The following is a 13396-nucleotide window of genomic DNA, read 5'->3' on the forward strand; positions in this document are numbered from 1 at the left end:
ATTCAAACTTTCACCTATCAACTGATCTGATTTTTCTTTTCCTCTAAAAATAAATTTTTATTTGGTTTGGAATCCCCTTTAACTTTCAATCACCTTAGATATAAAAGATAAACTTTGAATAAATATTTTGTTATATATACATACATACATAGACTATGTAACAATATTTCATGAAAATGCTCATGAAGTCTTGATAAAAACATACAATGGCATCAACTTACATGTATATTTAAATATAAATGATAAACTTTGAACAAATCTGTTTTCTATGTACATATATACACCATGTAACAAATTTATCATGAAGTCATAATAAAAGAACATATTCAGATTACTATGTACACCAACATGGCAAGAAGAAAATATTAATAAGCAAATAATCACCGTTGGTGAAGGTAATCATGTAATATATGTGTAATATACTGTACATAACATTATATTCATACTTTTATACTCTTCTGTGTCATCAAGACAATATTAACTTTCAATCACCTTAGATATAAACGATAAACTTAGAATAAATATTTTTTTCTATATAAGAACATATCTATGTTACCAATATTACACGAAAATTCTAATGAAGTCTTGAAAAAGCATACAATGGCATCATTTTACACGTACATATAAATATGAATGATAAACTTTGAATAAATATGTTTTCTGTATACATGCACTACGTAACAAATTTATATGAAAATCATCATGAAGTCATAATAAAAGATCATATTCATTCTATGTACTCTAATATGGCATCAAGAAAATATCAATGAGCAAATAATCACCGTTGGTGAAGGTGATCGGCAAACTATCACTTTTGACGCAAGCTGGATGTAGCTATCTTTCCGAAGCGAAGTTGATGAAAGATAGCGAGTATATCCAGCTTGCCGAGAAAGTGATAGTTTGCCTAGTCACCTGAAATAGTGATTAAATACTTCATTACAGGATATTCAGTAGTTCTGTACTTGATTACCCTTATGTCCCAAGTTTCATGAACTTGGTCCTTCAAGTGACATTTCAAAAACTTCCAAGAGTTAGGGCCATTATTCCACTGCGGCATTCTTTCGAAGTGATATTCAGGTAGAGTAGGCAATCTTTCTTGGCCTGGAGGACAGGACAAGGTGAGCTTTCTCTGGACTAAGGAGACCAATTGTGACTTTGGGAGGGGTATCCCCTTCTTTCCATTCATTGTTGTTCTCAAGTTTAACCATCAGAAGCTTGGCAGCTGACATGTAACCTGAAAAATAAATTGATGGTATAGGTTTGTCATTTGTAACAGAATCTTAGATTTTATTCTGGATTAAATCCTGACTCTATTCAGAAGGTTCACGGTAAATTATAGATCTTGATGGCTCAGAATGACTTGTGTCTTGTGAAATTAATCACAACTTTAAAATGTGTCATGATCTTCTTGTACATCTGATTTTAATGACATTTTCAGCGTATTTGTCATTTCATTTTCTTTTCATTCAAATTAACTTCTAGTTGAAGACTTACCAATAATTAATTTTTCTTAAAATGCTTGAAAAACGGTTTTATACCAAAAGGAAATAAGTTTTGTCAAGACCCCATTTTATTAATTCATAGTATTCTGATTGCTATTTCTAACCATAGATATCAGGTCTTTAGATTGCATCTCTCTTTCACACATATTCATCAAAATATACACAACAAAAAAGTAAGTCCCCCCTTAAACTAACATCCATTATTTCCGATCCAATGCAAGTTTTTAATATATTTCTACATGAGCGTGTAGGTAGTTTTATAAGCTACCCTTGGACTAGAACCCCTGCCTGCATGACTGAATGAGATGCAAGTCTGGCGCCTAACCGTTTGAGCTAGAATATTTCCCATAGACTTTGCACGAATGCAAAATAAGAGAATCTCAAATCCAATTTTGCAAGTGAAATACGGGCATGATCCCGGCATTTGATCGAAAATGAGCCTGAAGGCTGTAGGGGATACTGCCATAGACCCCTTTGATGATACGTCACAAAACATTGTGCTCACCAAAACAGAAACATACAATATCAAAATTTGGCTAAATGATGGATAGTAAAACAGCATTAACACCATAAGATTCACCTAAAACAACTTTTGCCCAAGTTTGTATTTACCGGGGGGGGGGGGGCACTTCCATTCACGAGTGGATACCATGAGTGACCATGGGGTCTCGAAAAGCACCCTAAACACGTAATTTCCATATTCTGAAAATGCACCCCTTAACAAGTATTGGCGTGTGAAACCCTACCCTTAACAAGTATTGGAAACAAAACGATACTCTTGGCAAATATTCCCTGAAATGAACCCCTAAACAAGTATAGGAATGTTTTATTGTTACGGGTCCTTCGGTCGTCGGCTTTACCTTATTTGGTTTAGTACGACCCCACCTTCTACACCTCGCGCAAATCGGACTCTAAACACGAAGTGTTGGGGCAAAAAGGACATCCTTTACAAAACATATTAATATTTTATCATCCCCGCAAATTCGACCCTAAACACGTAATCTTCCTAGCGAAATAGATACCCTTTTTTCATTATTTTTGTGTTTCTGACACCCTTATCACGTTACGTACGTAACGTGCCCTATCGTGAAAAAGACATCCTTTTTACGTGTTTTTTTTGGTCGCGCATGGTATCCACTCGTCAATGTAAGTGGCCCCCCCCCCCCCGGGGTATTTACACAATCTAAAAATTTGTGACTTTCAAAAATGTCATTTCTAATTCAATCTTTGATTACTCATGCATGACTCAACCGATCAATCTCATTCTGCCCCAGGAGTTGTTTAATGAGTGTAAAAAAATCACCAACGAAATATCATGTTTCAAAATTATTCAGTTCAAAAGTTACAGCAATCTGATTTAGGGGGGACTTACTTTTTTTGTTGTGTTTATATCTAATTTCATTGGACTATGAACTACATCCTTAAATGTTCCAAATCTTAAAACAGGTTTTAGAGTACACTGCATCTCAGAGAATTGTAATGAATGTTATTACCTGCATTTGCTGCAATGTGAATTGGTAGAATGCCATCAAAGTTGCTGATTGAAGGATTTGCACCTGAAATGAATAAAAAAAAATATATATATCCATTTTTAAAACTTTTGTCTAACTCAAGCCCTGGTCTATTGCTACAGTCACTCCAACAAAACTTACTCCAAACCGACTAAATGGTACGACATTGAAAATAGATTGCAATAAGCTTTTATGTTTTAATAGGTTAAGGGTTAAGTGTAGGGTTGAGTGTAAAATCCAGGGTTGAAGTTAGTCATTCAATTACACTGTAAAAAATGAAGTTAAATTTGAACTAGAAAATCAGCACTCGTAGTACAGCAGTCACTATACAAGCACTGTAAGTGCTAAACTAGCACTACATATTTTACAGTGTAGTGTAAGCAATTTATAGGGGAGCAATCATGGCTGGCGCAAATGTTATGGAATTGTCCATCTTACCATACAGCATGAGAAGCTGGATCATGTCTGTATCGTTAGTCATGCCTGCAATGTGCAAGGGGGTGTCTCCTTTGGTGTTCTGGCAATTTGGATCTGCCCCTGTTGAAAATATCATGAAATAAATTTCAAACATTCTATTCAATTCAAAAATTTATTTCCACAATTAAAAAACATATATATACAAACAAAATCACTGACACTGTAAACGCGAAGGGGTGAAAGGATGCATAATCAGAGCTGCCAACCTGAACATGAACATTTCAGTATTTGAGCTCACTTGCAAAAGGGGTTATGTCTATTTTTCATGAAATTTGATTTTTATGTCTGAATGTGTAGATTTTTAGTAGCTCTATAAGATGATACCAAAGAAAAGTTGGAATTCCTATTAAAAAGTGAACTAAAATGGCAAAGAAAATTCACTTTTTTTCAAAAGGGGTTACATGTAGGTCCATTTCAGTTTAGTTGCAAAAGGGGTTAGGTCCAAACAGAATTTTTGTGGGAAAAGAATATATTCAAAAGTGTGAAGACAGGTAGATTTCTTTTGATACCAAATTTAATGTTCTTGTGGTAGGGTATAATGAAAATTCAGTTCCACATATAAGGATATTGCAATATGGGAGAAAAAAAAGATTTTTTTCTTGAAGTGGACCTAACCCCTTTCGCAACAAAACTCTTCTGAATAACTCATTTGTCAAAGCGGGTTAGGTCCATTTTTTTCACAAATTTTATTGTTTTCTGTCTCTAGATTCTTAGTCACTCTGATGATACCAAAGAAAATTTGAAATTCAAATGAAAATGTGAATGAAAGTGGCAAAGAAAAATCACTTTTTTAATCAAAAGAGATTGGATTCATATCAGTTTGCATGCAAAAGGTGGTAGGTCAACAATGATAATTTATTTTTAAATGTATAGAAAAAAATTGAAGACAGGTAGATTTCTTTTATACCCAATTCTATGTTCACATGACAAAATAGTTTCTCATAAGAATATTGCAATAAGTGAGAATAAAAATATGACTTTTCTCAGAATGGTCCGAAGTGGACCTAACCCCTTTTGCAACTATACTCATCATTTAAAAAAGATGAAAGTCTGTATTTTCAAACAAATACCACAGAAAAACACATAAAACTGAAATTCTAGAAATCAGTACCATGCATGAAAATCATCAATATTCTTTTTACTTTTTCAGTAATTTTTTACTGAAAATCAGTACAAGTTGGCAACTCTGCATAAATGCTTGTACAAGCTGGTTCCGTAACTTCCAGCTCTATAGAGGTATAACTTCCCTAAAAACGTCACAAAATTTTACAATAAACCCACTCCCCATTAGGTCAGCTAGTATACATGCATGCATGTCCTCCCTGTCCCCTTCCCATTTGTTTCCCATGCAAGTCTTTAAACACACATGCTAGAAAAAACAAGAGGTTTACCATTTTTAAGGAGAATCTCCACCAGTCGTTTGGTAGGATGTCTTGATCCTGATGTAGAGAACACAGCTAGATGAAGACAACTATCACCATGGACGTTTCTGCTTGTAACATCACCCCCTAGCAGAGAATAGAAATGTAGAACTGTGAACTTAAAGGGAACATGCATGGTATTTTATAATAATTGACTCTTGTGACATATACTGTATTTGTGATTTTTGGGGTGATTTTTTACGTGATTGCTAAGAAATCATGAATGCGTGTAAGAAAGCAACCAGAGGACCGATTAGGCCTGGGACCGATGGCTTAAGGTCCTCTCCGAAGGACCTGGTACTTAGGATTAATGCCTTACCAAAGGGCACTAGCGCACCAAGTGGGAATCGAACCCGGGTTACCGGAATAAGAATATCCCGCTCTACCGACTGAGCTAATTCAGCTACTATGTAGTGTGAAACTTATTCAGAGGTCACAGTTTTGAGCAAGCCCCCCCCCCCCTCATCCTATATTTCTGACTGTGATATTTAAAGCCAAGGCTGGGGCCAAGATTTAAATAATCATAAGTGTCTGTATATACCCAATACAGAGAAAAAAATCAAAGAAATATTAAATACACATCTGAAATGCAATGCAAACTTGAATGAATCAGAGTTTTTGTGGCTGAAATCACATTCTTCATCATCGTTCAAACTAAGAAGCTCTTGGAAATGCATCATGATTTCAAGTAAGTTTCAATTAAAGATGACCTCGTTCAAATATGTAAAAGTAATTTTTCTTGAAAAAATATTTGAAAAGATGTAGTGAATTATTGAAATGATTGAACGAAAAAATTTTATGCAAATTCTGAAGACAACATACTCCTGGGAGGCTTAGTATTTTTCTAATACCCTATGCAGGATAAATGTTTTTTATTGAAAAAAACTCACCTCTTTTCAGAAAATAGTTTACAAGGCTTGTACTTCCTCCAAGGCAAGCACACTTCAAAAAAACAGAAACATACTTTTAATAGTAAAACGTCATCCAATGTTTTCACAAACAAATGATTAAGAAATTCATACACCGATTCATTATTCCTAAATAAGAGCAGCACCTCTTTCAGCGAACTACTGACCACTAGTAAGTCACAAAAATAGAATCACTGAAAGGGTCAGAGAATTTTAGCACTGCTCTGAGAAGCACCAGATGTAGGCAAGATGCAATAGCCTGGCCATTGTCATAGAATTATTGAAAGGTATCAGCTGTCACAATGCGACTGTAAGTCTATTTAGTGTTAACCCCTAGTAACCATTCAGCTTGTATATAATAAAAGGAATTTGGGTGGTTGACTCTTGTCATAGCCCCAGAGTCAATCAACTGTATCTTTAAGTAAGTGATCAAACCTGCTGGGGTGTAAGGATTAGAATTTTACTTTGACTTCTTGACAATCTTAGGTCATGAGCATTAGGTCATTTAACTTGATATATTTAGTTAAGTTCAATGGGGCTCTAAAATTCTATAGATGTTTGTTTTTATGTATGAGAGGAAAAGACTGTTGAGAATGTTTGAGATGGGAGTTTTGAATAGGTGAAATTAAAGCTTGGATAGTTAAGTAGTTTTAATTGGATATGTTCAGCGTGGAAGAGTAAAGCAGAGGAATATTGAGAATGTTAATGACTTTGTCTTTGTGAGAGTCAAGATGGAGTGGTGTTTGAGTAAAAGCAAATCAGAAATCGTTTGATTCTCGGGAGAGGAAGACCCTTCCACATTTGGTCTTAACTCGGAGTGTGAGGGTGTGGTTCTCGTAGGCCATTACTTTGGGTGTATGTTGCAGGCTGTGTAGTGCAGGCACAGCGGAGTCTTAATCCCCATCGTTGGCAGGCTGGATCCAGGCAGCACAGGCCAGGTAAAGCCACCACATCTGCCCTCATCTCACCAGGCACGACTGTTCCAAAGAACTGTAAGTTCACTATTTTATTGGTATAATTAATTATTGTAATTAAAAGCAAAACTTAGTGTTTTCAAAGAAAACAGAAATTCAGTAATTATTTTGCTTATGATTAATGTTGGAGTATTGAACACTTAAGTGCAAAGAATATTAAATGCTTTGTTGTATTGTATAGTAAATCATATTTCATAGATGAAAATTTGTGAAACCAACTATACATGAAGTAATGATATAAAGATGAAGTAATTAAATGTTATTAAAGTAGACATTTTATTATGGAAGAATTGTTGGTTTATACGCTCAATGACAATGACGATTCCCATATATTTTAAACTGATAGTTATGTGATATATGGCTTGTGAACTGAACAAGAGTAATAGCCAGGATCAGTGTATTGATGTTGTATATGATATAGTTGATGTAAATATTCATTGAACTGAGAAGTTATACTTCTATGAGAAGAGAGATTTCCTTTTGCTATTTAGGGATAAAAGATACCGTAGTTTGTTTTTACATTATTTTCCGTAAGTAGCTCAGTGAATTCAAGCTAGTATATCTTAACTGACCTGTGAACATTTATAGTGTTATTACTGGACCTTGTCTATTAGGAGATGGTTATTTATTTACTCTCTTTAGGGACGAGCTGGGCTCGTACTTCATCCTCGAACTCAGAGTTCGTGACTAGTGATTCATCGTAGCAATCTTCGTACTGTGGCTCTCAGCCCCCATCATTTCGTCCGCGAATCTGGACTGGCTTTTCGTCGAGAGTTCGCTCGCTTTACTTCGCGTCGTCGAAGCCACCGCAGCTCGCTCTTAGACGACTATATTCATCGGACCAACGATAGTCACTGACGATGTCGAAGGGGTCCTTATTCTGAACTATATAAATTATAACCAGATTAGATATACTACGGTCCAGTGTAGGTATTCATCCAAGTATAAACCCTCTTTTGATGAAACTTAATTGGTGGAATTAATAACCAAGAATATTGTCACGTTTGGATGCCGAATTATTAGGCCTTGATTAAATATAAATAAATCACTCTCATTAGATACATATTGCAACATATTCAGTATAGGTTAATTCATGCTGATGTTAACTGCTGAATACAGTTTGATGTTATGTTGATATGCATGTGATTCATGATTTAATTCTGATTATTCAATTTCTTTAACTATATGTACATTTATAGAGCGGGTCCAGCTCTGAATTAAATTTATGTTACATATAGATATTGAATGATTGTGTGATTATTGCAAGTGGTAACTACTTTCGTTTCAAGCAGAACCAAATCTATTACCAGACTGGGAATTTCAGTCCCAAGATCTGACATTTTGGCGACCACGAAGGGACTCTCTTGTCCATTTGATAGGTTAGGTTAATAATGAAATGATTGTTATCATTGATTGTAATTATACTTGTATGTAGATCTGATAATGATATTTTGATCTCTTTTCCATTTGGTTGTTCTTACAAAGTTGTTGTAGGTCCAAGGTTGTAGAAGACAGTGGTGCATGTGGAGGTCAGGGCAAGGAGGCTTTACTGCGTGTACGCCTGTATGTGCCAGTGCTGTGTGCATTGGGACTTCATTGCGCTGCGTAAACTGTCTGCATATGGTAAGTTTGTAACTAAACCTGTGGAGTGGCCTACAGTATGGAGAGAGACAAGTTCATTGCACAAGGAGAGAAGTTTGGTTTAGAGGGTGATAAATTGAGAGCATATGTTGATGGATGTGTGCGAGAAGCTAGAGATGAAAGAGCAGCAGCAAGGAGTGCTGAGATTGAAGCTAGGAAGGCAGAATCTTATATAATAGCTCAACAGGATGAAGCTAGGAAAAAAGAATCAGAGTTATTAGATAAACAGATTAAACTTGAAGAGTTAAGGAAAAATAATGGGACAGAAAATGTTTCACGTGCAGGGCATTCACATAAGCCTAGTATTCCGCCCCTCCCTGTTTTTCAAGAAGGAAAGGATGACTTAGATAGTTATTTGTCTAGATTTGAGAAACACGCCATAATTGTGGGTTGGGATAGGTCAGTATGGGCACCTGCATTGTGTGCGTTGATGTCAGGTAAGGCTCTTGATATAATTTCAAGACTTACAGTGTCCCAGGCTCAGGAGTATGAAACAGTAAAATCCTCACTTCTTAAAGGGTATGATCTTACAGAAGAAGGGTATAGGACTAAGTTCAGGTACGCTAAACTCAATAATGGTGAGACCTATGTGCAGTACGCTTGCAGGATTGAGAAGTATCTCAATCATTGGATTGAGCTAAGCTCTTATGATGACAATATGGAAGGTCTGAAGAGTTTGCTCATCCAGGAGCAAGTATATAATTCATGTGGAAAAGAATTATTGATGTTCATTAAGGAACGTCACCCCTGTAATCTGTCGGAAGTTCTAAATCTAGCTGATCAATTCAATGAAGCCCATGCAGATATGAGAATAAGGAGAATGAATAAAGCCCATCAGTCCAGTTCTAGAAATGTAAATCCTAATGTGAATAAGAGTAATAACAATGCAATTAGTCACACTAAGGCTGAAAAACCAGGTAAGTCCAAATTTGATGACAAGAAGTGTTTCAATTGTAATAAATTTGGACATATCTCTTTTAATTGTCCAAACAAGAAAGGTCGTCGAGAGATGGGAGCCAGTGTTGTCGCAGGCAGGTCAGCAGAAGACACATCAGCTGGAGATGATGCTGCAGCAGGACCTACCGACACTAGAGAGATGGCCGGACACTTCAACCACAAGAGTTTGAGTCTAATCGTGCAGGAGAATCTCACAGAAGATGGAAGCGGAGTGAAGTTGGCATCTGGTGACACTCTACCGGTACTATCGGCAGTGGCGAGTGGATCAGAAGTGGAGATGCCAGTCGTCGATGGATTGGTGAATGGGAAGCCCGTGGATGTTCTTCGCGACAGTGGTTGCACAACAGTCATCGTCCGATATGAGTTGGTGCGTGAAGAGCAGTTCTTTGGAGATAGGCTGACATGTTTGCTCGTCGACCGGACGCTGAGAAACTTCCGACGTGCCAAAATCGACATAGATACTCCATACTTCAAGGGTAAGGTAGAAGCTCTATGTGTACCAACCCCTGTTTATGATCTTGTATTAGGTAATATTCCTGGAGCGAGGCAACCAGCTGATCCAGAAGGAGACTGGACGCCAGGAGATCATCAAGGCAGTGCAGTGGAGACAAGAGGGCAGAAGCGGCAGGCGGGACGGACAAGGCCTCCTCTTCCTGTACCCAAGCCACTAGAAGACATGGTGTCAGTGGATAATCTCATCCAGGCCCAGAAGGAAGACAGCTCGTTGGATGCCTCTAGGAAAGCCGCTGAGAAAGGAGAAAAGAAGATAAGTAAGGGTGGAAATTCATCTTGCTTTTTCTTTAAGAAGGATGTACTCTATAGGGAATACATGGATGCAACCCCAGGGTCAGATGTTCTGTTACAAGTTGTCGTGCCCACCAAGTTCAGAAATCAAGTCTTAAAACTGGCTCATGAGTCGATTCTAGGTGGTCATCTAGGGAATAAGAAGACCTGTGAAAAGATCTTGATGCATTTCTTCTGGCCAGGTATGCATGCAGATGTAGTCCGGTATTGTCGGTCATGTGGGCCATGTCAACGTACTTCGCCGAAGGGAAAGGTCACGAAGGTACCTCTGGGATCAACCCCTCTCATCGATGAACCTTTCAGACGTGTGGCGACGGACTTGGTTGGACCGATAGAGCCGGCTAGTGGTAAAGGTAACCGATTCATACTAACTGTTGTAGATTATGCTACTCGTTACCCAGAAGCAGTAGCGCTTCGCCGTATTGACGCACAGACGGTTGCGGAGGCACTGATGGACATCTACTCCAGGGTAGGGATACCACGAGAGGTGTTGACAGACCGTGGCAGCCAATTCACATCAGAGCTGATGAAGGAAGTGAGTCGTCTACTCTCCATCCGGCAGATGACTACTACACCCTATCATCCTGCTTGCAATGGGCTAGTTGAACGCTTCAATGGTACCTTGAAGTCCATGCTCCGCAAAATGTGTGAAGAAAGACCCAAGGATTGGGAAAGGTATCTTAACCCCCTCTTGTTTGCTTACAGAGATTCAGTGCAGGAGAGCACAGGCTTCTCACCTTTGAACTCCTGTATGGGAGAGCAGTTCGAGGCCTCTTGCTATTCTTCAAGAGCTCTGGACGGGTGAGGTTGACGAGCCAGATACCAAGACTACTTACCAATACGTACTGGATCTGAAGGAGAGGCTGGAGTCGACGTGTCAACTTGCCCAGCAGAATCTCAGCAAATCAGCAGAGACATACAGAAGACAGTACAACAAGAAAGCCAAGGAGCGAAAATTTGAAGTCGACGACGAAGTTCTTCTTCTACTTCCAAGCGACAACAACAAGTTGTTGATGCACTGGAAAGGACCTTTCAGGTGGTGCAGAAGGTAGGACCTCTCGACTACAAAATCGATTTGGACGGGAAGACGAAGACATTTCACGCAAACCTTCTGAAGAAATATTACAGGAGAGAAGAGGTAAGTGCGGGAGTGTTTGATGTTGTTTGTGTCTCTGTAGTGGACGAGGACGTATCCCAGGACCCTTATAAAAATCGCCAATGGTATTTGAATGGTGCCGAATGGTAGTTGAATGGTGGTCTGAATGGTAAATGGTACGCGAATGGTATTTAAGTGGTGTTTCAATGGTAAGTTCTTAATGGTAATTGGTAGTTTATTCAATGGTAAATGGTATACCATATACCCAATGGTGTCTCAGTGGTATGTGTCTAATGGTATGATTAGTATGATGAATGGTATACCATACACCCAACGGTGTCTCAGTGGTATTCAATGGTGTCTCAGTGGTATGTGCTTGTAATGGTATGATTGGTATGATGAATAGTATACCATACACCCAATGGTGTCTCAGTGGTATACAATGGTGTCTCAGTGGTATTCAATGGTGTATCAGTAGTATGTGCCTGTAATAGTATGATTGGTATACCATACACCCAATGGTGTCTCAGTGGTATTCAATAGTGTCTCAGTAGTATGTGCCTCTAATGGTTTGACTGGTATACCATACACCCAATGGTGTCTCAGTGGTGTACAATGGTGTCTCAGTGGTATTCAATGGTGTCTCAGTAGTATGTGCCTCTATAATGGTATGATGAATGGTATACCATACACCCAATGGTGTCTCAGTGGTATACAATGGTGTCTCAGTGGTATACAATGGTGTCTCAGTGGTGGTCAATGGTGTCTCAGTAGTATGTGCCTCTAATGGTTTGACTGGTATACCATACACCCAATGGTGTCTCAGTGGTGTACAATGGTGTCTCAGTGGTATTCAATGGTGTCTCAGTAGTATGTGCCTCTATAATGGTATGATGAATGGTATACCATACACCCAATGGTGTCTCAGTGGTATTCAATAGTGTCTCAGTACTATGTGCCTCTAATGGTTTGACTGGTATACCATACACCCAATGGTGTCTCATTGGTGTACAATGGTGTCTCAGTGGTATTCAATGGTGTCTCAGTAGTATGTGCCTCTATAATGGTATGATGAATGGTATACCATACACCAATGGTGTCTCAGTGGTATACAATTGTGTCTCAGTGGTATACAATGGTGTCTCAGTGGTGGTCAATGGTGTCTCAGTAGTATGTGCCTCTATAATGGTATGATGAATGGTATACCATACACCCAATGGTGTCTCAGTGGTATTCAATGGTGTCTCAGTAGTATGTGCCTCTATAATGGTATGATGAATGGTATACCATACACCCAATGGTGTCTCAGTGGTATACAATGTTGTCTCAGTGATATTCAATAGTGTCTCAGTAGTATGTGCCGCTATAGTGGTATGACTGGTATGGTGAATGGTATACCATATACTCAATGGTGTCTCAGTGATATCCAATAGTCTCAGTGGCATATGCCTAATGATATGATTGGTATCAATGGTATACCATATGCCCATATATTGTGTCTTAGTAGTATGTGCCTAGTGGTATAATCATTGGATAGTTGTTGGATAATTGTAATGCCATAGTGGCTTAGTGGTGTGTGCCTAATGAATGTCATTTGTGTTAATGGAGAATGGTATGCCCAATTGCATTACCCAATATAATAATTTCGAAGATTTAAAGAAAATATATCAAAGATTTAAAAGTATTTAGAGTTAATAAAATTTTTGAGTCGTGACTTTTATGCGAGCAGCTTCCCCTAATCAAGTGTAATCGCTCATGATGGTAAACATGGTCTCTTGCATTCTTTTAAATTGTCTTTGTCCTTATTAAGTAAAAGGTCTATATGTGTTTAAATATAATTGATCCAGTGGTTATAATACAATACTATAAATTTGTATATTTTACGATTGTACATATTACCTTCTAAATTTAAATCTGATGCAATGGGTGCAAAATCAAAATCAATCGGTCAATGAAATCTTATTTGAGAAAAAAGGGTTTTAATTGTACCTTAATACCAACGGACAAATCATTTCACAGCCGCTCCCGAAAGTTCCCTGTAATCATTTACCATTAAAATCTTGAAATTCAAACATTCACGTTTTATAGGGAGCATGAAGAAGATG

At 37.9% G+C, this 13396-nt stretch overlaps 1 protein-coding gene across 2 annotated transcripts in view; it reads right to left on the reverse strand.

Annotated features, from left to right (window-relative positions):
• LOC121426226 (ankyrin-3-like) overlaps positions 1-13396 on the reverse strand; it is a 33002-nt gene continuing 19606 nt past the window's right edge. For both annotated transcript variants that reach the window (XM_041622447.1, XM_041622448.1), the window contains 5 exons: positions 5802-5853; positions 4882-4998; positions 3452-3550; positions 2996-3058; positions 1-1234 (listed from right to left, as the gene is read on the reverse strand). In XM_041622447.1, the coding sequence (XP_041478381.1) occupies positions 1074-1234; positions 2996-3058; positions 3452-3550; positions 4882-4998; positions 5802-5853 (492 nt within the window). In that variant the 3' untranslated portion in view covers positions 1-1073. The remainder of the gene's footprint in view (positions 1235-2995; positions 3059-3451; positions 3551-4881; positions 4999-5801; positions 5854-13396) is intronic.

This window comes from Lytechinus variegatus, chromosome 13 (assembly GCF_018143015.1).
Source record: "Lytechinus variegatus isolate NC3 chromosome 13, Lvar_3.0, whole genome shotgun sequence".
NCBI classification, from domain to species: domain Eukaryota; kingdom Metazoa; phylum Echinodermata; class Echinoidea; order Temnopleuroida; family Toxopneustidae; genus Lytechinus; species Lytechinus variegatus.